We start from the raw sequence: 27,921 nt of genomic DNA, 5'->3' as shown, positions 1-27,921 counted from the left end.
GTGTTTTCCAAAGCCAGATTCTACAGAGATTGCGAAGATCGATCTTTATTGAAAAACGATTTCATTGATTGTCATTACCTGTTATTTCCGAATCTTTGGCGGAGACTGTTTCAAAAAACACAGATCGAGGTCGTGGTTTTATGCTCAGACCTTCATAATACTAAATACCGCCAGATTGGCACCAAAAAATAGTCCACTACTAATCTTGTGTCCACTAATCACAAAAAAGTAACTAATCACAAAAAAATGCAACTAATCACAAAAAAGTCCAAAGACAGTCCAAGAAAGTCCTAAAAACTTCAATACATTGAAGTGCTGCCCAAAATGTTCAATACATGTCTTCAATAAGGTCTGAACAAAAAAAACTACGACTTCGACCCCAGTGGTTTACTAGTGTGAGAAGTTGCAATAAGTATGGCGAGTGTGGCGTACAATGGGAGCATGTACAGTTTGATCTCGGGGGAGGAGGATGATGGGATGTTGGGGGAGGGGTGCGTGGAACCAGACATGAGTGCAGAAGAGGTAGTGAGACTGTTGCTCAGCCCAGTTGACTACGAGAACGAATACGAACACCACAGGTAAACGTTTGTCATAATTCTGACAAAGTTTGTTAGTCACAAAATATTTTTATGGGAAGTTTGATTATTTTTTCCCGAAAATCAGTAGATATAATTCAAAACACAGTCCGAGCATACAAGGTTTTAAATAGCGTAGTGGTCAAAACCTTAGCTGAACAAAACTGCTTGTATACGTTCAGGGGCGGATTTAGGGGGGGGGGGCGGTGGGGCGGACGCCCCCCTCCCCCCTCAGGGATTCGAACCCCTGCCAACCCAAAGGGTCCCCCCTTTGGTACTTTTTAAGAAATCCATTTTTGGCCGACCGACCCTAAAATTTTTCTAAAGGCGCCTTTGGCGCCAGTATATACTAATTTTGAGGGGGAGCGCGCGCCAAAAAAATACGTTTTTCTTGTCAAAATTTTCCAAAAAGTGCCCAAAAACGGCTTTTTTGACCTGTTTTTTCAAAAAATTGCCTGCGGCGCAGAAAGTTTGGCCAAAACAGGGTCGTCTTTTTACTGCTTTGGGAGAGCTCGGAACGTCAATCTGATCGACCTAAAAAAAAAAAAAGGTCGTCAAAATTTTCGAAACTTTTTTGAAAATTCGCCCCCCCCCCCCTCGAGAAAATCCTAGATCCGCCCCTGTATACGTTAATGAACCCCTCAAGGTTTTGACAGATTTTTGAACTATATAAACTAAATTGCATTAAAAGTTACTAAACTTTTAAATAAATTTTTAAAAACAAGTTATTGATTTTTATAAAAATTGAGCGCATACCCACCTCACTCTAGCAAGCAAATAACCATATCAATTCGAAGCTTCGACTAAAAATAATTGAAAGGTTAAATAAACAAAACTGCTCGTATACGTATACGAATATCGAAAGGTTTTGATAGACCTTCGAATTATATTAGTTAGTTTTTACATTATAAGTTACCAACTTTTCCGAGAAATTTATCAACCCTCATGTTCACTGTCAAAAACAAATTATTTTGTTTTGGGTTTTTGGCTTCTATTTATATTAATTTATTTGGGTTTTTGGCTTCTATTTTTGGCTTCTATTTATATTAATTTATTTTGTTTTGGGTTTTGGGAAAAACTTGACACTTTTTAATGATAATTGAAACTTTTTTTGTTCGAAAACTTTCAATTGATTCAATCAGACACCTTCTGCAAGGATTCGATCCCCTGCCATCCCAAAAGGCACTATCCCTTTTTGGTTCAATGACCGTAAAATTTTTCTAAAGGCGCCTTTAGGGGGGAGCCTGTTTTTTCAAAAATTTGTCTGCGGTCAAAATGGGGTCTTCGTAGTGATTTGGGAGAGCTCAGAAAATCATCTGGGTCCACAAAAATTACAATCAAAAGCTATCCGAGCTTCCATATTTCATACTCCGAGCAAGAACAACTGTAAATACATCAAATCATGAGAAATTACTTGTATTTTTTCTCGTAGTTACAATGGTATTGCTTCTGTTTTTTGACGCGAAGTGTAAGCCGGACTTTTCGCTAACTTACTGAGACAATATACAAGTTCAGCTTTGGATTGCCAAAACAAGGAAGCCATGAAAACCATTTTAACTGAAAACGATAGTCATAAAATTGTTTTTGGTCTACAAAATTTCTCCTCCTCGTTCCTCTCAGGAGTTTGCACTACCAAATACCAAAACCTCCACCTTTAATTTTTTCATTATTTTTTTTAAAAGGGGACTTCGTCGTCAATTTTTTTTGTCCTTGACATCGAGTAATATTGTACAATGAAAAATTGCAAAAATGCGTCTTATTCCGAGGCTTAATAGATGCTAGTCCACATGCCTCATTCAGCAGTATACACCCCGTCTGAAAATCTTTTGATGCGGTTACCATGATGCGTTCAGTGATCTTAGGTTATAAAGCATCTCATTGGAGAGACTGAAGTTACCAAAGTAGCACATCAGGGCCTTTCTCTAGAACTGCCTCAGTTAATGGATCTTATTTTGAGCTCGCGCCAGTTTTTCAACAATGGCACAATGGAGAAGACGGTAATGATTACAAAAATTTTTGACTGATGTTGCAAAGCTGGGTGATAGCCAGATTGAGGCCCGCAGAGGAAGACCCCCCATAGCATCATCTTTTATATGCCTTTTTTATTTTGTTCCGTGAACTCAAAAAATGTTTTTTTGGGTTGCTTCTTCATGTGCTCAAATTGTAAGCTGCTGCCCCATTGGATAACTGAAAAGGATGCAAAGAAGACATTTTTTAGTGTTCCCACGATCTGATCGAGTCATACAAAAAAGTGCTTCCAAATGGCGACTTCTCCAGCCAGTTCAAAGTTTCTAAAAATATCAGGAGCTTTCCCCTGCACGACTCACTAGAAAATTTGACAGCTTCTCTGAAAGTGAGCTACGTAGTCGCCATGCCAGTAGTTTTCAGTTTGCTTCAGATTGGTGCTTCCTTTTCCGTTGCGGTATGCACAAGTGAGTGCTCGTCTCCAAGCATGAAACTACAAAAAGACTTCCTTCACTCCAACATGATATAGCATTGAAGTTTGAATTTGGCGCTCACTGAGCTCCACGAAAATGTCAAAATCAAAGTCGAGGGTGTACTTGACAAAATTGTTGCCAAAATCAAAACTCAAGTTTTTTTTCTTTGTTATTTTTTTGTTGTAACAATTGAGTTTATTTCCATCAATACCCCTATAAAAATTCTAGATTCATCTCCATTAAAAAGTTAAAATGACTATCAATGATAATAAGCCAAAACCACTTCACGATTGGTTGTTTTGCTTGATTTTGAGATAAAAATACAAACCATCTCAAGAAGTGAAACGAGAGTGGACTGTGGTGAGCTATAACTGCAGAATAATTCAGCAACGATAGTTCTGCTAAAATAAAAAAAACTAAATTAGAGATCTACAATAACCCCAAATTGAGCTTATTTAATAGAGTTGTTGGTAATAAATCAAAAGTTTTGTGTCTAGGATGTATAACTCAATTTTGCCGGCGAGTCAAAACCATAGTTAAAAGGATATTTCAATTCGTTCTTTATAAAATTTTTGCAACAAAAAGTTGGAATTTATTCCTTGCAATTTAACTTTAGTGGGGTTTGGTATGCTGGAATGAATTTGAACGTATTTTAAATACTCCCTTCGCTGGACACTGATGTTTTTTTTTCGAAAACCACCCACACAGGCACACACCGACAGTTTTTTTTTCAGAAAAACCGTGGTTATTCAAAGTTACAATATTTTTGGCACTGTAATTGTTGGAATTCATAATGACTTAATTGAAATATGTTAACTTACAACAAAAAGTTTGGTCGGAAAAAAAGTTTAATAACTACCTCCTTATTATGTGCAAAAAAAAAGAAAAATTGTAAAATTTGACTTTATGAAAACAGTATAATCTTACACAATGACTCGGTATTTACTGGCAAATATGGCCATTGAAAATCCTATATTTTAAATCTAGATGCCACTATTTTTGGTTGCTTTAAAAGTTTTTTTGCTATGCTAAAAGCCAAAATATTTCATGTACTTCTTTGCATGAGATGAACCTAGCAAATAATTGATGTTTTTTTTATGCGACTCACTTTGATTACATAAACTCCCGAGTGAGTTGTAGTATTATATAAAAATCCTTCATGATACATTTTTTAAATATTGGTCCCAATATTTTCGGTTTTCAGACGAATTTACTCTATTTGATCTCAAACTTGAGCACTACAAGTCTGTGGATATTTTATTTATCTTTATTTATTACTCATGTATGCCTTTTTAATTTAATTTATTTGTTTTTCCAATGAAAAAATTATTAAGAAAGTGCTAGAAAAAAGCTCGAAAAAAATAGTTTACCTTTTTTTGTCAAATTTAAATTTTACGTTTCCGGGTTTTTAGGAAAGTGGTTTCTCGAAATGTTTTCTATGAAACCAGCTATTCTTGTTTGATTTGGATCCAGATATAACCTTTTGAGTGACCTGCTGAATGGGCTGCAGCCTGATGATGTGGTGTCAGAGGAGTGGGTGATGCAGTTCGTGGACAACGAGGGCATCCAGATACTCCTCGCTAAACTACTCGAGATCTCTAAGGTACACTTACGAACTTAAACTAGATTGTCTACTTTGAAACAATAACTGACAGGTTTGTGTTGGAAAAATGAGACACTGATTTCGCTCAAAATCCCACGTGACTTCCAAATTTATATTTGAAGTCCAAACTTGAGCTTTTTAAGAAGTTTTTTTGAAAAATTGTGCTCGTTTTTTGAATAATTAATCTCTCAGGCATAATTCATTCTCTAAGCATTATTAAGTATAACCGGCAGTGTCACTATAGCTTCGCCGCGCTTCGTCGCTTAATTATTTTGGTTAAATCGATTTCGAAAAAAAACGCTTAGTTTTTGTGTACCAATATGAAGTGATTTTTGTAAAATGTTCAGAAAATTTTTTTTCAGCGTTACGACAAAGAGGACATGACAATCTTCGCAACTCTGGTGCCGCTCTCTTCCGTCCTGCGCTCCCTCATTGGCTACCAGGCATTCCTCCAGTTCTTCATCGCCAGGGCCTCAGACCCAGAGGTCATAGGAGTGACCGCCAAGGTACATTAAAGTGAAGACGGGGAAAACATAATAGAAGCTATTTAAGGTTAATAAGCTGAGAGGACCAGTAAACTCAAAGCTAATTAATTATCAGAGTCTCAGATTAAGGTTAAAATCTTTTAATTACAAGGGGAAAAATCAGCATGTTGGGGTCTTCACAGAGAACCGCTGTTGTGCCTCTACTCACCCACAAGCAACGAGCGCGGAACATAATCAAAAATAAAAAGGCTGCCGAGGGCAATGCAAAAAGCGCCGGAAACTGCAAACACAGTCACTTTTGCAAAAAAAAAACAAAAAAAGTTACTGTTAGTGCTTTTTAATTTCAGAGGGCGGGCAAGATATGAAATTTTATTGGACAGGAGATCAGAACGTTGAAAAAACAAATGCAGAAGTATTCAAATGTATGAACGAATAATTGACATCGACTAATGGCATTGTTATAATTTTTAACTGATTTTTAACGCGAAGGTGATGATGTCCAATTCACTCATGTGCAGAAGGGAGGTTGTACATCTGCTCACCAACATGATGATAGAAGAGTCCTCTTCAGTACAATTCGTCACCAAGGTCAGCTGTCGTTCACACATCTCAAGGAACAGATGAAAGTTTGATTTATGTTGTTATTGAGCAATGACAAATGCTAATTTTCACTGCTGACAAACCATGAGTACAATGCTGATTTTTCCGACTTTCGTAACGAAAGTAACGGAATATTTGTGCTCGGGGTGTGCTTTTTTCTTCAGACAAACTTTGACCTTTTAACTAGCCATTTATGACGGAATTTTTTTAAAAAATGATTCAAAAGGTATGATTCTCCTGAGCTTGAATTTGAAAAAATATTTCACCTGTGATCATTTTTTTTGTGACTTTCGAAGAAAACGGAAGATTTATGCTGGGCGTGGTTTTTTTTTCTATTCAGTCAATTTTCACCGATCGAAACAATAGTTTTCAAGAAAAATGTTTAATACCCCATTGAAGCTATCGACTTCTTGATTTCAAATGTAAAAAGATATTTCACCTCCGATAATTTTTTGTAAAGTTCTGGGGGTTTGAAAATTGCCATATTTGCCATATTCTGGGCTAAATTATGTGCGCTTCTTTTTATCCCGCAGAACAAAATCGTTCCAAAATGAATTGAGGGTAGCTAATTGGTCGTATTAGTTTCGTACGACTCAAAACTTTACACTTTGATGTTTGATATGCTTTATGTGTGGGGGGTTAATTTCATTAAAAAAATTTCAAATTTTAGAATTTTTTTTCATTGGATTTCATTACATTTAATTTTTTTATGTTACTACTACTGTTTGATAAACCTTAAAGGGCAGTCGGAATATTCAGGGCTTCGCCCTGTTACGAGCAGTCTTGTTATTATTTACCTTTGAGTTTTTTCATGTGATTACTGCTACACAGACCTTAAAAGCCAGTCGGAACATACAGGGCTTCGCCCTGATACGAGCAGTCTTGTTTATATTATCCGGACAAAATGAACAAAACTTGATATTTCAATCACGTTTTTCTCAGAGTTGAATAGTAAACCTGGTTAGATGTAGGACTTGAAATGGGGGTAGAAGATAGCCGAACAAAAAGATTTTTTTTTCAGGCGAAATTTTTTTTTTCATGGCCCTTCTGAAGCTCTAAAAGTGATTTGTCGGAAAAAAGGACCGTTTGGATGGTGATAGGGGATCCATCGAATTCCTGAGGACGGTTCCATTTTCTCCCCTGGCTGATAAAGTGTCATATACCTGAGTTTTTGACGGGTCGAATAACTTTTGCAACGCTTGACCCGGATCGATCTCCCAAAAAAAAATGCTCATCATATTCATGGATTCTATAGAAAAATGTTTATAAGACAGTTTTCATACCGTTTTTTCAATAGAATTGCATGGAATTCCATGACAAGTTTTTTCCATACTGTGACAAGCATTTTTTGTTAATCCACGGTGGGCTAATTTTTCGAACAAATCAACTAACTAACATTTGATTTGGCTTTTTTGCAGTCCCCCCTTTAAACTTTTTTAAAATTCAATATGTGAAAGTCTTTTTGAAAAGACTTTTCATGTTATAAAGATGCATTAAATAAAATTAGCGTGAACAAAAAAAACAATTTTTGAACAGGTTTATGTTGTAATTTAACGAGGGGGGTGGGAAACTGGAAAAGAAGCCTTGTTTTTCCTGCAGGTGTACAGTCTAATCAACCGGACCTCTCTGAACACGTTTCCCTTCCAGCCCCTAGTGGAGGACTTCGGTCTTCATATGGGAGACATAGAGTATCTGGCAGAACTGCTCGCATTCATCAATGCATTTATACTCTGCGAAGGCCACTACGAAGGCACATACCATTTTCTGTTACAAATGAATCGTAACTGAATCAAATTTAAAATGATGTTTTAAATCGAATTTAGAATCAAATTTAAAATAAGTTTTCTGACTGAATCAAATTTAAAAGCTAAGATAGTTAAATTTCACTTTATTCTGAAAATACTGTAGAGAAAATAAATTTCACCTGAAGGGTTTGATTTACAACACAAGGCGGAGTTTTCTAAAAGACCGAATTTAATTTTCATTTGGCTCCATATTTTGAATAATTATCTTGTATATCAATGTTGACCAGTAATTCTCTCAAATTTTCAATAATTTTAGAGGATTTGAAAAGAAAATAAAACTTCGAAAACTGTTATTTGATTACCAAATAATTCTTTGTTAAGTTTGTCAAAACTATGATATTTGCGATCTGTGTAACGGAAAAGTTTCCACAAGGGAGGATGAAGCAGCGGGAGGCGTTTATCAAGGCGGGGCTGATCGACATCTTCGAAAGTGACGATTTCCAAGCAGGTATGAAATTGATATCATCATTATCATCATCATCAGTGTTTTTTTATTTTATGCACCTCTTTTTGCACTTAGGTTGTTCCATTTGATCAATTTCTTCGGCCCTAAACTGAGCCTGGCTGGTAGTTGATATCTTCAACCATAATCCGGGTGTGTTATTTCAATATTTGACCTTAAGCTGGGTTTAGCGGATGAAAGTTACTGTTCTGGAAAAACTGACGTGTTAATCAGATCGTAAGTCTTCGGCTTTGATCTAGGCCCGGTGTTTCATGGTGTTAGTTTCACTCTTGTTATTTGCAGTCTGATTAAAAGCTTTTAAACTATTCAAAATCTTGATCCTTAGTTGGACCTGGTTACACTCAAAAAATACAAAATTTTGATCAAATCTCTGGAAAGCCGTTTTAAAATCAGCCGCTAGCTCCCCTATTTGAGACGGGTTAAGGTGGAGTCCATCCTCAGTCATGTTTGTACTGAAACGTCGATGGCTGAAGTATGTCACTTTTAGCTCGTTGGCGATATCCTTGTAGCACTCATTGACTGCTAATCCTTGTGTATTTTCCTCTTCTACTGATAAGTTCCATGATTCCAACATTGAATCCATTGAATTTTGAGGCTCTGATTAAATAATACATTCCATCAGAAACCACTACGGGGCTCATCAACGGTTTTGACGATTTGTCGAACAGGTTGTTCGTGCCTCCCATAACAACTACGTTTTGAATGTTCCTGAACTTCTTCATTTCCTGCATAAAATTTTTGGTGCACAGGGTGGCAATGGTGCCACCCGGGCACGGGATAGTGATAGTATTGCGCAAAAAAAAACATTAACAAGCGAGTAGCCAAGAACACAATTAGGCCATCTCTTGAATCTTGAGAGCTTGATAATTTTAGGGTGTGGCCTTTGCTTTTTTGAAACGATACGTTTTTGTTTGCGTAGCATAGATATTATTGTTTCGATTCTTCCGGCTTCTCTGATTTGCATTCTAATCAGTTCTGAAAACTATTCTAGGTGTTAAGCGGCTCAGAAAAAATGAGTTATAGGCTTCTGTCTAAATAACGTTTTATCTCGCATCTCAGGAAGCTGAACGGGCAGGTTATTCCACCGACGCGGTCGGCTTACTGAAAAAACTCTATTTCCGAAGGCTATTTTGTATTTCCTGACATTAACTTTGCAGTTATTGAGTTTTCGTACTGTCTCCTGATTGTTTGAGACTATAAGATTTTTCAAATTGCCCGGAATTAGTAAGCCGTAAACAATTTTATAAACAAATCATACTAATTTGAAGGTGATTTTTTCTATAACGGGCAGACATTCAAATTTGGATAAATTGAAGAGGAATCTACATGCTACATTTTGAACACGCTATAATTCGACTACATTGAATTTAGTGGTGCCATTCAAAATGACTTTACAGTAGTGATGTCGGCTTAAGATTGAGCTTTTGACCAGGAGTATTCGGCTTTAGAGGTTTAGGTATAGTTTAACTCTGTGTGTTGTCTTAATTGGAAGTAGCAGGCTCTGCATTTTGAATTAATTTGTGCGTCGAAAACTTTAGAAACTATATTTTGAATTCTTTCTGTAATTTTTTCGGAGCACGACAGTTTTTCAAAGCTTATATATAATAATGTGTCATCCTCGTATAGCTGATACTCGAGGTTCAAAGATTTTAGGAAGTCTTCTATGAGCGTTATGTACCTTATGAAAATAATCAGACATAAAATCGATCCCTGTGGAACCCCTACATTTGAATTTTTTCCTCTGACCAACAAGTATCCACTTTGACCTTTTGGTTACGATATTTTAAATATAATAATATCCATTTAAGGCAAACTCCTTTGATGTTAAAGCGGTTTTGAAGTAGATTGTCGAGAATGTTGTGGTCTATTGTGTCGAAAGCTGCTGTCACTACATAATCACTACCTTATTTTCATCTAATGCTACCAGAAAATTTGATGGTAGCATTAGAACGGGATTACTTAGATTGGAAAATCTAAGTAATCCCGTTTCGGTGGAATGGTTTTTTCGAGAGGCTGATTAGTTTTCATCAATTAAAGTTTCTGAACTGAGATGTAGTTTTATTTGATTCGCAGCCACTTTCTCAAGTAATTTCGATTAAATTGGCTGTAGGTTGGTAGTTTTTTAGCAACTCTGTATCCAAAAATGGTTTTTTCCGTTGGGGCACAACCAAAGTGTCCTTATATATTACGGGAAAGACTCCAGTTTCAAAGCTAGTATTGATCAGCTTGACCATAAAATGCTTCCAAGAATGCAATATTGCTTTAAAGAACTTACTTGGCTCACAATCCAGGTCACAAGTGCTGTTTGAAATCGAGCTTGTTGCATTATCAAAATCAGGTTCATCTATCATTTCGAAATGTTGCATTTGTTTTGCTGGTAGATTCTTTCGAAAGTTTAGAATGATTTCTGATTTTCAACTTTTTTCTTGAATATCTAATATTTTGGAGTCAAAATACTCACTCATTACATTGGATACTTCACCCATTGAGCCAAGACGATGAAAAAAAAACGTTTGGAGTCTTGTACCCCATGGGTTGTTTCAGTTTTTTGAACTTACTTTTCAGGTCGGAGCTGAAATTAATTTTTTTTATCGAAAAAAAATTGTCTTCATTTGTATAAAAATCACTTTGCACTCGGCTACTGCATTTCGAAACGCATTTCTATTGGTGGTATTGATTTCTTCCGATATTTTTCTTCTAGCTGTCTCTTTTTCTGTTTTAGAAAACGCATTTCGTTGTAAAAAAAAATGGGCATTTTTTTGTTTGTGACTGCGCTTTTTTACTGGAACAATTTCACTTCCTAAAAAGCGAGTGTTTCCATTGAAAACTCTTCCACTAAGTTTGGGCGTTTAGATGGAAGTTAAGATTAAGGTTTAGTTGTAACGGAGTGGAAAATTTGTTCAAATCAACGTTCGACCAAATTTTTTTTTACATTTTGTTTCTTTCCAGGTATTTAACTCTGTTTGCTTATAAAGAAGTGTATGGCTTTATGATCCAAAAAAAGAAATTCATGTCTCAAAACCTGACTGATCAAGCTGACATTATTATGTATTAATAGATCTAACACAATTCCAGATATTTGTGATTAGGTTCATTGTTCAATTGTTGTAAATTTAGATGATGCAAGACATTTTTAAGAGTAGCCTTACGAGGTAGGCTAAGATCACCCAGCAAAGACATCTCACTTCTCAGAGTGCTTCGTAGGACTCCGTTTTCTAGGAAGCTCCAAAAGCTTTTTGATCCACTGCTTGGGGGTCTATAAACTAGCCAGATATGTACTAGCTCTTTAGCTTTCCTTTCGAAACATGCCGCTTCAAGATTCTGAGAGCACTGGTGGCTCAAAAGATTCAAACAGAGCAAACCGCCATCTCGACCATGAGTCCGCAATAGATTGAAGAGTTTATAATTTGTTGACGAAGAGTAGTTTTGTCTTATTAGGTGTTTTTCGTCTACTTCTGAGGATAACAACGACTCATTGACAAAGAAAAATTGGTATCCTCTAAACGCAAGAATGTTCGATAGTCTTTCAGTTTTGTTACGTAATGACTGAGCGTTGACAAGTCTGCATTTGAATGACATCCGATTTAGATAAACCCTTAATTCAATCATTTCCTCTGTTTTTGTCTGATAGTGATTTCAGCCAGTCGAAAGCTTTATTTATTCAAAAAATATCGCCCATGTGCAACCCCCTCTGGTCAAAACTGTCTTCTTCAATTTTCTCAGCGTCGGTTCCATCAAAAACCACATGATGACCTTTCAGAGATCCGTCCATGTTTGATAGTTCTCGCATGTGCTGCACTTCATCCCCATTTTTGGAGCACAACGACCGCATTCCCTCTTCTTTGTATTTGCAAGTCTTCCAATATATAAATTATATTATGTATTTATACATCATTTATGTTTTGATATTATATAGCATTAATGTGTACTGGTCGATTGACCTTGATAGCAAGGACGAGAACGGCGTCTAAAGAGAACTACGGTTCAGAACGAGAATAAACGTTAACATTAACTAGTTGCTTTAACTTCTCTCTCTCAAGCTCGATATTATCTATCCATACGGATTCAAGGATTAGCAGTTCATACCTTGAGGACATAGCGGTATGACATGGCGCAGCCACCAGGATTTTCGAAGAACCCACTCAACATAAACCCATTCTGGGAACGAGCATCGGCCGAACCCCCATTAGAATGGACAAAATGGGCGGCAATACTAGAATTTGCAGTATTCGCGAAGGACGGTATCGAAATTCGAAGTATCTTACGAACAAGACCACAATTAATAGAGCCATCTGAACCAGTATACGAGGTCAAGATAACCGACGACACGTATAATAGCTTTTGAGAGGTATAATTTTATCTGTCTAAAACAAAAGAAAACAGAAAGTTTAGAACAATTTCATGCTGACCTAGTGGAACTAGCTTCACCGGCCAATTGCGGCGACCGAGAAAGTGAATGGGTAAGGGATTTGTTTACCGCCCACATGAACAACGAAAAAAACTGCAGAGGAATTGCTAGCACAAACACGTAGCCCACAGGAGGCATACGAATACGCAATTCGACGTGAAAGTGGAATAAAACACAGTCGTTTAATGAAAATATATCCAATCGGAGGTCCAGCAGTGACCCCAAAACAAGAACCCATACATTATGTTAATATACGCGGCAGACAAAACCAACAGTACAACCAAAACAATCAGCGAGGTCGGGGCGGTTTTCGCGGCCGACCGTATCCACGTGGATCACAAAACACAAAAGTTCAGCAATACCAACAACAACGAAACACAAATTCAAAACAATGGTTTAAGTGTGGAAATCATTATGGTCCAAACCATCTACAATCATGTCCAGCAAAAGACAAAAATTGCTCGAAATATGCGAAACGCGGTTATTTCGCGAAAGTTTGCCGTTCTACAAACGTAAATTACCTAGGAAATACAAATGAAGAACAGCATGAGGAAACAGAAAAAGAGAGCACGGAGACGGATACCGACCCGATCGCATCCGCTGAGTTCAGCACAAACAATTCGTAGTAGCAGCAATTAATACATTCATAAACAACCTAGAAATGATTGGTAATGTCATTCTAAATAAGTTGGCCAATCAAAACAAAGCACCATATGATCTGATCAAAACGCGCGGAAAATAAAGGGTTTTTAGATGCTAGAACAAACGCTCAATTAACAACTAAACATTCCAAACATTCCTTCAGCGGTCAATTGCTACCCAAAAACAGAATTCAGTCCAATCAAATTCTGCCCAAAATCAGTCAACTCTCTCGCATTCAAAAAATTTAAACTGCGACTAGACGTCGATCAACGCGATCAATTTTAAATCAATGAGCAGAAAAGACACGAAAAATTCATTTCGGCAGAGTTAAAAACAAGCAAACCACGCGGTTGTACAGTTTCGGTTGACTGGAAAAGTATATCCGATCGGGAAGAAAGTCTCTCCGACCCGAGGTGGGAAAAGCGACCACCAACCAAAGCAAAACAGATGAAGAACACTAAATCATCGCCACAATACACTTCAACCGCGCTAGTGGCCGACGCAAGAGAACTGATCACAAGATCGAAAAAATCAAGTTTTCCAAAAATAACTTTTGGAGCCAGTTCGACATTAAAATCAACTGTGGTGGAAAGAAAAAGTTTAAATACGGATAAACCACAAACGGAAACAGCCGGATCAACCACAGCCACATAAACAACGATCAACACAGAAGTTGAAAACGAAACAACCAAGTCGACTACAGCTACAAAAACAGACAACAATAGGGGAGACGATACACTAGTGGAAAAGGAAATATGGGTCAGCCGCGTGGACCCCAATGTATGTTTGCCAGAGGAAACAACACCCAACGTGGAGCCCCCGACCTTGACAACCTCGTCACAGCTAGAGGCCAGCCACAACGAAATAACGGATGCAGCAAAGTCATCTCACTCCTCAGAGTGCTTCGTAGGACTCCGTTTTCTAGGAAGCTTCTAGGACTGCTTGGGGGTCTATAAACTAGCCAGTTATGTACTAGCTCTTTAGCTTTCCTTTCGAAACATGCCGCTTCAAGATTCTGAGAGCAGTGGCGGCTCAAAAGATTCAAACAGATCAAACCGCCATCTCGGCCATGAGTCCGCGATAGATTGAAGAGTTTGTAATTTGTTGACGAAGAGTAGCTTTGTCTTATTAGGTGTTTTTCTTCTACTTCTGCGGATAACAACGACTCATTGACAAAGAAAAAATTGGTATCCTCTAAACGCAAGAATGTTCGATAGTCTTTCAGTTTTGTTACGTAATGACTGAGCGTTGACAAGTCTGCATTTGAATGACATTCAATTTAGATAAACCCTTAATTCAATCATTTCCTCTGTTTTTGTCTGATAGTGATTTCAGCCAGTCGAAAGCTTTATTTATTCAAAAAACATTGCCCATGTGCAACCCCCTCTGGTCAAAACTGTTTTCTTCAATTTTCTCAGCGTCGGTTTCATCAAAAACCACATGATAACCTTTCAGAGATCCGTCCTTGTTTGATAGTTCTCGTATGTGCTGCACTTCATCCCCATTTTTGGAGCACCAAGACCGAATTCCCTCTTATTTGTATTTGCAAGTCTTCCAATATATATGTCATCCTGCATGGATAGATCAAACTCCATATAAATTATATTATGTATTTATACATCATTTATGTTTTGATATTATATAACATTAATGTGTACTGGTCAATTGATCTTGATAGCAAGGACGAGAACGGCGTCTAAAGAGAACTACGGTTCAGAATGAGAATAAACGTTAACATTAACTAGTTATTTTAACTTCTCTCTCTCAAGCTCGATATTATCTATCTATCCGGATTCAAGGGTTAGCAGTTCGTAACTTGAGGACATAGCGGTATGACATGGCGCAGCCACCAGGATTTTCGAAGAACCCACTCAACATAAACCCATTCTGGGAACGAGCATCGGCCGAACCCCCATTAGAATGGACAAAATGGGCGGCAATACTAGAATTTGCAGTATTCGCGAAGGACGGTATCGAAATTCGAAGTATCTTACGAACAAGACCACAATTAATAGAGCCATCTGAACCAGTATACGAGGTCAAGATAACCGACGACACGTATAATAGCTTTTGAGAGGTATAATTTTATCTGTCTAAAACAAAAGAAAACAGAAAGTTTAGAACAATTTCATGCTGACCTAGTGGAACTAGCTTCACAGGCCAATTGCGGCGACTGAGAAAGTGAATGGGTAAGGGATTTGTTTACCGCCCACATTAACAACGAAAAAACTGCAGAGGAATTGCTAGCACAAACACGTAGCCCACAGGAGGCATACGAATACGCAATTCGACGTGAAAATGGAATAGAACACAGTCCTACAATGAAAATATATCCAATCGGAGGTCAAACAGTGACCCCAAAACAAGAACCGATACATTACGTTAATACACGCGGCAGACAAAACCAACAGTACAACCAAAACAATCAGCGAGGTCGGGGTGGTCTACGCGGCCGACCGTATCCACGTGGATCACAAAACACAAGGGTTCAGCAATACCAACAACAACGGAACACAAATGCTCGAACTGCGCGAAAGGCGGACATTTCGCGAAAGTTTGCCGTTCTGCAAACGTAAAATTATCTAGGAAATACAAATAACGAACAGCGAGAGGAAACAGAAAAAGAGAGCACGGAGACGGATACCGACCTGATCGCATCTGCTGAGTTCACCACAAACAATGGTTGGGAACACTATCAAATAGACGAATTTTTCGTAATGGCAATATCGGAATCACTGGAAAAAAAAACACAAAAACACTATCGGAAGACAATATAAATGGACATATTGTTAAATTGAAGACGAATACAACAGAACTCTTCGCTATTGCTGGCTCGGGCAGCCCGATGTCTTTCCTAAACGAAAAAACTGCCCAACGAATACAACAAAATGATCAAACGGCAGTGTTCAAAAATATCCCACCGGAGGATACAGCCAGAAATTTAGCATGTTACAACGGCGAATCAATACATCCTAAAGAAAGGCTGATAATTACGATTGAGTCGGGAGGATGGAAAATACAAACAACTCCGTTCATTATAGTGGACAATCACAAAGCAAATATAATAGGACGGAATCTATTAGCACGCTTCGGCATTGAATTGATTCAGGACAACAAAAACGCACAGGGTACTCACTGTGCAACGAAGCGACGAGTCAAACCAAGAAATTAAACAATGTGTCAAGAATAATTTTCAACAATTATGCTTACGCATAGGAAAGTCAAAACACCGCGTAACAAAACACAATTTAGCAAAGAATTTGAACCGGTACAACCAAAAGGGTAGACGTATACCAATACAACTACAAGAAAGGGTCGAAGCAGAATTAAGCAAGTTGATTGATCAAAAACACATCATCAAACTCGATAAGTGCTCAGACAAACAATTTATCAGCCCAATAGTTATCACAGTCAAAAAGGACCAAACGGATAAACTGGCCCTCGATTCCAAAAAGATCAACAAATACATACACAAAAACAAATATCAAATGCCAAACATAGATCTCCTTCTGGACAATATCGCACAAGTGGTGAAATCAGACAAGTCAAACCAGACATTAATCACTACACTCGATTTACGATACGCGTATTCACAAATCCAGTTGGATAAAACAACAAGAGAACAATGCAACTTCAGCCTAATTGGCGGAAATGCTACAGGAACTTACCAATTCCAAAGGGGATTTTACGGCCTTACGGATATGCCGGCAGAGTTTCAAAAAGCAGTGGATTGATCACTCACAAATTGTAATAATACTTACGCATATCTGGACGATATTCTAATCGTAACAAAAGGAACAATAAAGACACACCGCCAAAAATTCCAAACAGTTCTAACGAAACTCGACGAGGAGAATCTTGCGATTTCTTTAGACAAATGTAAGCTCGCATGCAAGCAAGTTGAGTGGTTAGGTTTCACTATCAACAGTGAGAGAACCAAACCTCTTATAAAGAAAACTGAAGCGATTGAAAAATTATCGCCTCCCAAAACTTTCAATCAACTTAAAAGCTTCATGGGTTCAATACACTACCTTACAAGATACATACCAAATCTAGCACAAGCAGCGGCAGCTCTGTGGCCTCTGCTAAAAACCACTGAAAAGAACAGACCTATCAATTGGTTACCTGAACATAACTTAGCTTTCAAAAACATTTTACAACTGGTAGCAAAAATAACACAAAATAAATAATCCGACCAACATTTAGATACACGCATCGTCTGTGATGCATCTAACACAGGTTTAGGAGCGGCATTAGAACAGCACTAAGCAGAAGGTTGGGTGGCTATAGCATACGCGTCACGATTTTTAAATTCCATTTGGGCAATTGAACACTTAGGGGCCGTATGGGCAATTGAACACTACAAGTAGTACGTTTACGGCAAACATTTTACCGTCGTCACCGATCACCAAGCTTTAATCAGCGCTTTAAACGCCAGCGAACGATCAAAGACAAGTCAAAGCCGACTAACCCGCTGGATTGATAATTTAATACCATTTCATTTTGATATTAAGCACCTCGCAGGGAGTAAAATGGGCTTAATAAACTATATTTCACAAAATCTGGTTGGATTACCAATACCCCTCAGTGAGTACAATGAGGAATTTTTAGTAGCGGCAATTAATACTTTCATAAATAACCTAGAAATGATTGACATTGTCATTCTAAATAAGGCCAATCAAAACAAAGCACCATATGATCTGATCAAAGCGCGCGGAAAATAAAGCTTATTAGATGCTAAGACAAATGCTCAATTAACTACTAAACATTCCAAACATTCCTTCAGCGGTCAATTGCTACCCAAATACAGAATTCAGTCCAACTCAAACTCTGTTCAAAACCAGTCAACTCTCTCGCATTCAAAAAATTTAAACTGCGACTAGACGTCGATCAACGCGATCAATTTTAAATCAATGAACAGAAAAGATACGAAACATTTTTCAGGCGGATTCATTCCGGCAGAGTTAAAAACAAGCAAACCACGCGGTTGTACAGTTTCGGTTGACTGGAAAAATACATCCGATCGGGAAGAAAGTCTCTCCGACCCGAGGTGGGACAAGCGATCACCAACCAAAGAAAAACAGATGAAGAACACTAAATCATCGCCACAACACACTTCAAGCGCGCTAGTGGCCGACGCAAGAGAACTGATCACAAGATCGAAACCATCAAATTTTCAAAAAATAATTTTTGGAGCCAGTTCGACATCAAAATCAACTGTGGTGGAAAGAAAAAGTTCAAAAACCGATAAACCACAAACGGAAACAGCCGGATCAACCACAGCCACATAAACAACGATCAACACAGAAGTTGAAAACGAAACAACCAAGTCGACTACAGCTACAAAAACAGACAACAATACGGGAGACGATACACTAATGGAAAAGGAAATATGGGTCAGCCGCGTGGACCCCAACGTATGTTTGCAAGAGGAAACAACACCCAACGTGGAGCCCCCGACATTGACAACCTCGTCACAGCTAGAGGCCAGTCACAACGAAATAACGGATCCAGCAAAGTCATCTCACTCCTCAGAGTGCTTCGTAGGACTCCATTTTCTAGGAAGCTCCAAAAACTTTTTGATCGACTGCTTGGGGGTCTATAAACTAACCAGATATGTACTAGCTCTTTAGCTTTCCTTTCGAAACATGCCGCTTCAAGATTCTGAGAGCACTGGCGGCTCAAAAGATTCAAACAGATCAAACCGCCATCTCGGCCATGAGTCCGCGATAGATTGAAGAGTTTGTAATTTGTTGACGAAGAGTAGCTTTGTCTTATTAGGTGTTTTTCTTCTACTTCTGAGGATAACAACGACTTATTGACAAAGAAAAATTGGTATCCTCTAAACGCAAGAATGTTCGATAGTCTTTCAGTTTTGTTACGTAATGACTGAGCGTTGACAAGTCTGCATTTGAATGACATCCGATTTAGATAAACCCTTAATTCAATCATTTCCTCTGTTTTTGTCTGATAGTGATTTCAGCCAGTCGAAAGCTTTATTTATTCAAAAAACATCGCCCATGTGCAACCCCCTCTGGTCAAAACTGTCTTCTTCAATTTTCTCAGCGTCGGTTTCATCAAAAACCACATGATAACCTTTCAGAGATCCGTCCTTGTTTGATAGTTCTCGTATGTGCTGCACTTCATCCCCATTTTAGGAGCACCAAGACCGAATTCGCTCTTCTTTGTATTTGCAAGTCTTCCAATATATATGCCATCCTGCATGGATAGATCAAACTCCATATAAATTATATTATGTTTTTATACATCATTTATGTTTTGATATTATATAACATTAATGTGTACTGGTCGATTGATCTTGATAGCAAGGACGAGAACGGCGTCTAAAGAGAACTACGGTTCAGAATGAGAATAAACGTTAACATTAACTAGTTGTTTTAACTTCTCTCTCTCAAGCTCGATATTATCTATCTATCCGGATTCAAGGGTTAGCAGTTCATACCTTGAGGACATAGCGGTATGACATGGCGCAGCCACCAAGATTTTCGAAGAACCCACTCAACATAAACCCATTCTGGGAACGAGCATCGGCCGAACCCCCATTAGAATGGACAAAATGGGCGGCAATACTGGAATTTGCAGTATTCGTGAAGGACGGCATCGAAATTCGAAGTATCTTACGAACAAGACCACAATTAATAGAGCCATCTGAACCAGTATACGAGGTCAAGATAACCGGCGAAACGGAAGCTCAAAGAAAAAATTCAAATGAGATGAAGCGGACGCAAAAGTACGCAGCTATCTTTTCGTGTGTCTCGGCGCTGAAGGAAAACGCCAAATACAACAAAAACGACCCAATATACAACTACACGTGGTAACTACGCAAGAATTCATGACTGTTTTGGAGGATATATGCGTCATGACACGTATAATAGCTTTTGAGAGGTATAATTTTATCTGTCTAAAACAAAAGAAAAAAGTTTAGAACAATTTCATGCTGACCTAGTGGAACTAGCTTCACAGGCCAATTGCGGCGACCGAGAAAGTGAATGGGTAAGGGATTTGTTGACAGCCCACATGAACAACAAAAAAACTGCAGAGGAATTGCTAGCACAAACACGTGGCCCACAGGAGGCATACGAATACGCAATTTGACGTGAAAATGGAATAGAACACAGTCTTACAAGGAAAATATATCCAATCGGAGGTCAAACAGTGACCCCAAAACAAGAACCGATACATTACGTTAATACAAGCAGCAGACAAAACCAACAGTACAACCAAAACAATCAGCGAGGTCGGGGTGGTTTACGCGGCCGACCGTATCCACGTGGATCACAAAGCACAAGGGTACAGCAATACCAACAACAACGAAACACAAATTCAAAACAATGTTTTTAGTGTGGAAATCAATATGGTCCAAACCATCTACAATCATTCAGCAAAAGACAAAATTGCTCGAAATGCGCGAAACGCGGACATTTCGCGAAAGTTTGCCGTTCTGCAAACGTAAAAGTATCTAGGAAATACAAATAAGGAACAGCAAGAGGAAACAGAAAAAGAGAGCACGGAGACGGATACCGACCTGATCGCATCTGCTGAGTTCACCACAAACAATGGTTGGTAACACTATCAAATAGACGAATTTTTCGTAATGGCAATATCGGAATCACTCGAAATAAAAAACACAAAAACACTATCGGAAGACGATATAAATGGAAATATTGTTAAATTGAAGACGAATACAACAGAACTCTTCGCTATTGCTGGCTCGGGCAGCCCGATGTCTTTCCTAAACGAAAAAACCGTCCAACGAATACAACACAATGATCAAACGGCAGTGTTCAAAAATATCCCACTGGAGGGTACAGCCAGAAATTTAGCATGTTACAACGGCGAATCAATACATCCTAAAGAAAGGCTGATAATTACGATTGAGTCGGGAGGATGGAAAATACAAACAACTCCGTTCATTATAGTGGACAATCACAAAGCAAATATAATAGGACGGAACCTATTAGCACGCATCGGCATTGAATTGATTCAGGACAACAAAAACGCACAGGGTAATCACTGTGCAACGAAGCGACGAGTCAAACCAAGAAATAAATCAATGTGTCAAGAACAATTTTCAACAATTATGCGTACGCATAGGAAAGTCAAAACACCGCCTAACAAAACACAATTTAGCAAAGAATTTGAACCGGTACAACCAAAAGGGTAGACGTATACCAATACATCCACAAGAAAGGGTCGAAGCAGAAATAAGATAGTTGATTGATTAAAAACACATCATCAAACTCAATAAGTGCTCAGACAAACAATTTTTCAGCCCAATAGTTATCACAGTCAAAAAGGACCAAACGGATAAACTGGCCCTCGATTCCAAAAAGATTAACAAATACATACACAAAAACAAATATCAAATGCCAAACATAGATCTCCTTCTGGACAATATCGCACAAGTGGTGAAATCAGACAAGTCAAACCAGACATTAATCACTACACTCGATTTACGATACGCGTATTCACAAATCCAGTTGGATAAAACAACAAGAGAACAATGCAACTTCAGCCTAATTGGCGGAAATGCTACAGGAACTTACCAATTCCAAAGGGGATTTTACGGCCTTACGGATATGCGGGCAGAGTTTCAAAAAGCAGTGGATTGAACACTCACAAATTGTAATAATACTTACGCATATCCGGACGATATTCTAATCGTAACAAAAGGAACAATAAAGACACACCGCCAAAAATTCCAAACAGTTCTAACGAAATTCGACGAGGAGAATCTTGCGATTTCTTCAGACAAGTCTAAGCTCGCATGCAAGCAAGTTGAGTGGTTAGGTTTCACTATCAACAGTGAGGGAACCAAACCTCTTATAAAAAAAACTGAAGCGATTGAAAAATTATCGCCTCCCAAAACTTTCAAACAACTTAAAAGCTTCATGGGTTCAATACACTACCTTACAAGATACATACCAAATCTAGCACAAGCAGCGGCAGCTCTATGGCTTCTGCTAAAAAACACTGAAAAGAACATACCTATCAATTGGTTACCTGAACATAACTTAGCTTTCAAAAACATTTTACAACTGGTACCAAAAATAACACAAAATAAATACTCCGACCATCATTTAGATACACGCATCGTCTGTGATGCATCTAACACAGGTTTAAGAGCGGCATTAGAACAGCATTCAGCAGAAGGTTGGGTGGCTATAGCATACGCGTCACGATTTTTAAACTCCATTTGGGCAATTGAACACTTAGGGGCCGTATGGGCAATTGAACACTACAAGTAGTACCTTTACGGCAAATATTTTACCGTCGTCACCGATCACCAAGCTTTAATCAGCGCTTTAAACGCCAGCGAACGATCAAAGACAAGTCAAAGCCGACTAACCCGCTGGATTGATAAATTAATACCATTTCATTTTGATATTAAGCACCTCGCAGTGAGTAAAATGGGCTTAATAAACTATATTTCACAAAATCTAGTTGGATTACCAATACCCCTCAGTAAGTACGATAAGGAATTTTTAGTAGCGGCAATTATTACATTCATAAACAACCTAGAAATGATTGACATTGTCATTCTAAATAAGGCCAATCAAAACAAAGCACCATATGATCTGATCAAAGCGCGCGGAAAATAAAGCTTATTAGATGCTAGGACAAACGCTCAATTAACTACTAAACATTCCAAACAATCCTTCAGCGGTCAATTGCTACCCAAAAACAGAATTCAGTCCAACTCAAACTCTGTTCAAAATCACTCAACTCTCTCGCATTCGAAAAATTTCAACTGCGGCAAGACGTCGATCAACGCGATCAATTTTAAAACAATGAGCAGAAAAGATACAAAAATTTTCTCAGGCGGATTCATTCCGGCAGAATTAAAAACACGCAAACCACGCGGTCGTACAGTTTCGGTTGACTGGAAAATTACATCCGATCGGGAAGAAAGTATATCTGACCGAGGTGGCACAAGCGACCACCACCCAAAGCAAAACAGATGAAGAACACTAAATCATCGCCACAATACACTTCAACCGCGCTAGTGCCCGACGCAAGAGAAATGATCACAAGACCGAAACAATCAAATTTTCCAAAAATTACTTTTGGAGACAGCTCGTTATCAAAATCAACCGTGGTGGAAAGAGAAAATTCAAAAACGGATAAACCACAAACGGAAACAGCCCGATCAATCACCGCCACCAAAACAACGATCAACGCAGAAGTTGAAAACGAAACAACCAAGTCGACTACAGCTACACAAACAGACAACAATACGGGAGACGATACACTAGTGGAAAAGGAAAAGTGTGTCAGCATGTTCAGTATGTTTGCAAGAGGAAACAACACCCAACGATGACAACCTCGTCACAGCTAGAGGCCAGCCACAACGAAATAATGGATAACGTAGGGGCAACAGTGGAGAAAGCCACCGAATCGGAAGAGGACAAGCCGCTATTCCGTCGAAAACTCCAGCGAGTACGGGGGGTTCCGTTCATCGCCGAAACCTGCGTCCACTGATCAACTTCGTGAAAAAGCGGGACTGGGAAGCTATCAAAGCCTCCTACGGACAATATTGGTTTAACATTCGGAACCGGCTACATGTCCGTGAGGATTGTTTACTCATCGATGAAAGAATCGTCATTCCATCCCAACTGCGACAGACAGCACTCGACACTCTCCATCAGCAGCCATGTTGGACTTGAGTCACCATGTCTGGTTCCCGCACATCCATCGTTCAATTGTGCACAAAGCTGCAAACACTGCACAGAGCAAGGTAAATATCTAAAACCCATCTTAGGAAAGAATATTTCATTTCAAATGCAACCGGTAGTCGAACCTAATGACGAAGTTCAATTAGACGTCGCGAGGCCCCTCCCGGACGAATTGAATAGGGATGCATACATTTTAGTTGCGATAGATAACAGCAAAAGTTGTATCAAACACAACAGCAGATGTTGCAATCAAGTTTAAGCAAAGATATATCTCTAACAACGGGGTACCGAGAATACCAAATACCCCGCTGTCGAATATAGCCACAAATAGCTCGCCTAACAATCTAAATTGGGAGAGCGCAAAACATGCGTGTTTAGATCGAAAGAATCTTCCGAAGCCACCTCTGCAAGCAGAAGTTATGCTTGACCTCGAGCGATGGTCGGAGGATGAGGTGCAAATCCGAAAGAAGGGATCACTACCTAGAGTCACACATAAATCACTACCAAGGAAGCTCACAAACAGGCATTCACCGACACAGCCAGAAACATGTGCATACTCAAAACCTATAGAACTAGCTAAGAACAAACTTAACTTAAGATACAAGGGAGTACAATGAACAATCGACAAAAATAACGACAAACGAATAGAACAAGTGGCACGAAAATTATCCGGTTAGCAACGAAAGTTAAAAACCCAAAAATATTTGAACAAAAATATAAGATCATAGATGGAAAAATTCTAACCTACACACCACAAACTGCTTGGGTACAAATTTTTGGCGAACAAACGAGAATACTAAGAAATAGCGGAACAGCATTTGTCCTAACCCTGTAATATACGGACCTTGCAGACCTTCTCGTTTGAGCGATTATGTTGTTTATAAATCCGCACGGAGAACAGGATCATGCCTGCGTTTTTTAGACATAAAAGGTCCGCAAGCTCCTTAACACCCCATGTTCAAGGAGGACACCACAACGGGGCTGCCAATCAAGCTGACAATTCAAGAGAAGACAGCACAGAGCCAGATCACAAGCAAAATCAGTCCCACAAAAAGAAAAGCGACAGGAAAGCGGACTGGAGGAAAATCAGTAGGAAAATTACAAACGCCACGAGGGATGAGCCTCCAGACGGAGATTGAACAGATAACAAACAAAAGCTCAGAAAAGGAAGATGATTCGTCGTCAACATCGGAGGAGACCACCTCACCATCACCAAAGCGACAAAATCAAAAGAACACACCACCTGCAACCGCAAAAAGAAAGTCAACTAGAAACCGACAGCCGACATTAGCGACAGCACTAGGTAACCCCATCTCAACCAGTACAAAACAGATCACGAGTGCAACCGGGATAAAACAATTCGAATTTTATTCACCACCAGAAAAATCGAAACAAGACTCGCCAAGCCTAAAATCTCTGATACAGGAAATGGGGTTTTCGGAAAAAAACTCCCGAATACAAGTATTGTGTGCAATTTATACAGGCTATTAGCCCAAAACACAAACCGAGCTCTACAAACAACGTGATAGATCTAACGTCACCAGCGGACGCAGAAGACGAAACGATGGAAAACGACGACATATTATGTGTAAACACGAAGGACATAGAAGTGAAAAAGCAAGAACAAGCAGACAAACAGCCAAATAATGAAGAAGAGCACGGAGCAATAGATGACAACATCGATAACAACACCGCGGAAACAAGAGGAGAGTTAAGAATAACCAGAACAAACAGTCCCACGGGGACTAAAAAACAATTAAAAACTTTATAATTTTTCCCGAGGAGGGGGAATGTTATCCGGCATGGATAGATAAAACTCCATATAAAACTTCGTACGTATTTATACATCATTTATGTTTTGATATTATATAATATAAATTTGTACTGGTCGATTGACCTTGATAGCAAGGACGAGAACGGCGTCTAAAGAGAACTACGGTTCAGAATGAGAATAAACGTTAACATTAACTAGTTGTTTTAACTTCTCTCTCTCAAGCTCGATATTATCTATCCATACGGAGTCAAGGATTAGCAGTTCATACCTTGAGGACATAGCGGTATGACAATATATGTGTCTCCTTCCTTTAGGTTTTTTCACTCCTAAAAAGTCATGGCGACTTTATTTTGTACCTGTTGTCAGAGGAGACCATTTAAAAAGTCTTCTTTTGGGTTTGCTTCATCCCAATCTTCAGGTTTTCATCTTTTGGCATTATTAAGACTGTCAATTCTCAGTCTTACGCTATTTCTTATTTCACACAGAGACTTTTCGATAGTTGTATCACCGGTTTGTAAATTCTTCTGCACCACTGAGCTAAATTTAGGCTTGCTTCTGAGCTTTTGGAGCTCATCCTCCATCTTTTGAATTTTTTTAGGGTAGCTTTGACAAGGTATCCAGTTTACCCTGCATTTCCCGCAGTAATTGAAATACTGACTTTATTGTTGATTCTCCACAACGATTGCATGACCAAATTGTGTATCCTTTAGATGGTGTTTGTAGACCAATGCAGCTGTTATGAACTGGTTGGTTGCAGATGACGCAGCAGATTTTGTGTCCACCAGCTACATTCTCAGAGCATTCCGTGGCCCTCAACTGATTATTACGCAAGATTATTTAGACGGTTGTATGGGTTCTCCAACTATCGTATGGATTGAAGGCTGTTTATTGTATTCTTTTGAATTCAAAAATTTTGCCCTGTTCGCTCTTCGGCCGAATCGGGCTTGTTCACTCTTCGTAATAGTTTGATGAATTGTTAATTGTATGCTTTCAAAATTTCAGCCCTGATCTGGGCTTGTTCATTTTTTGAAATAAGTTGATGAGCTCCGGCCTTGATCTGGGCTTGGTCACTTTTTTGTAATGACTTGATGTACCCTAGTTTAGGCAACAACTATCGTAAATCAGATCTCTAAAAACCCAGAAATTGGGCCCAGTGTATCTGACTCGTCGATCAATTTACTTCTGAAACACTTAGTAAACAGCAATATATGCTATTTAATAAGTTTATCACAACACTAAGGCTGATATACTCTTTCGGATTTCTTCAACTATATCCCCCCTCGGATACCTACTAACAAATATCCCCGTAAAAAGAAATAACTCAATGGTTAAGCATATGAGAGTTATAAATCTAGTAACGAATCTCCCCTCTTTTGCAAAAGCGAGATATATGGAAGAGACCCACTTATTCAAACAGACAGTAGATGACAAAAAACTCAAGAAACCTTTTAAAACTCAGTTCATGCAGAGAATCATATTTCTTTAAGAGAATCGTCCACATTGCTGAAAGACGATTTGTAAGTTTTTTGTTCTTGTAAATTTGATCCATCTGTTTTTTCACACTAGCCTCTGTTCCGAAATCTTGAGAACCCTAATTTTTTGAACGGTTAATCAGATACTGTTTTTTAATACAACAAATGATAGCTTAAATCCATTCGTTTAAAAAACGTTCATTTGTAAATGTATTGATGTAATTTTTCTATTCTAATTGAGGAATCAAAATCATTTCTATTTCGCAATTATTATTCACATGTGCTTGATTTTCCCCTCCTTATCAGTGGTGACTAATTCGACGAAGAACATCGGGGAGACCTCGGCTGCGGAGGCACTGAAGATCCAGCTGGACTTCTTCGAGCAGCAGATGGCAGATGATGAGACTCTCGCACTGGAACCTCTGCAGACCATTCTGATGCAGCTCCTCAACAGTGAGATCTCGACAGAGACCAAAATTATTCTGAATAAGTGAGTGCAATGATGCAACTTTATAGACTGAAAATCAGGGCAGTCAAACTGGCGAAAAATTATCTGGTTTATCGCAAGGGGTTTTCGTATTGTTGCCAAAATCATATTGTTTACTTAATTCAAAGACAGGGTGACAGCTCATTATTCCAAATTCTTGAATTCTTGATTCGACTAATTCAAAAATTGAGAAAAAAGAATTTATGCTAGCTTTGACTTTTTTAAATCGGGAGACAGGTCAAAAAATGCCCAAAAACGACTCTGTTAGATGAGTTTCTCGAAACTTTCTTCCTGTGGCAAATTTGTTTTAAAAAAATTATACAATTTTGAAGCTTCAGTTTTTTTTTGAAAAAAATTGCGATGAAAGTTCGGAATATTGTTTGTTACATGTAAAGCAACTAACTACTTTCGGTTTGCCGAATTTTTAGTCTTCTACAAAGGTAAGACATGACAGATCGGAATATTTTCCACA

The 27,921-nt window shown here is 38.6% G+C and overlaps 2 protein-coding genes across 3 annotated transcripts in view; one reads left to right on the top strand and one right to left on the bottom strand.

Moving 5' to 3' along the window:
- LOC134857177 (46 kDa FK506-binding nuclear protein-like) overlaps positions 1–26,725 on the bottom strand; it is a 211,039-nt gene extending 184,314 nt beyond the window's left edge. For both annotated transcript variants that reach the window (XM_063873553.1, XM_063873554.1), the window contains exon 1: positions 26,705–26,725. The gene's annotated coding sequence lies outside the window, so the exon portion shown is untranslated. The remainder of the gene's footprint in view (positions 1–26,704) is intronic.
- Positions 1–27,921, top strand: part of LOC134844513 (uncharacterized) — a 51,729-nt gene that overhangs the window by 293 nt on the left and 23,515 nt on the right. The window contains exons 2-8 of the mRNA XM_063861267.1: positions 395–578; positions 4,487–4,616; positions 4,979–5,122; positions 5,591–5,689; positions 7,301–7,451; positions 7,880–7,954; positions 27,269–27,452. Coding sequence (XP_063717337.1) covers positions 415–578; positions 4,487–4,616; positions 4,979–5,122; positions 5,591–5,689; positions 7,301–7,451; positions 7,880–7,954; positions 27,269–27,452 — 947 coding nt within the window. The 5' untranslated portion in view covers positions 395–414. The remainder of the gene's footprint in view (positions 1–394; positions 579–4,486; positions 4,617–4,978; positions 5,123–5,590; positions 5,690–7,300; positions 7,452–7,879; positions 7,955–27,268; positions 27,453–27,921) is intronic.

Source organism: Symsagittifera roscoffensis, chromosome 1, assembly GCF_963678635.1.
Source record: "Symsagittifera roscoffensis chromosome 1, txSymRosc1.1, whole genome shotgun sequence".
Taxonomy (NCBI): domain Eukaryota; kingdom Metazoa; phylum Xenacoelomorpha; order Acoela; family Convolutidae; genus Symsagittifera; species Symsagittifera roscoffensis.
This window is presented reverse-complemented; position numbering and strand designations above follow the sequence as displayed.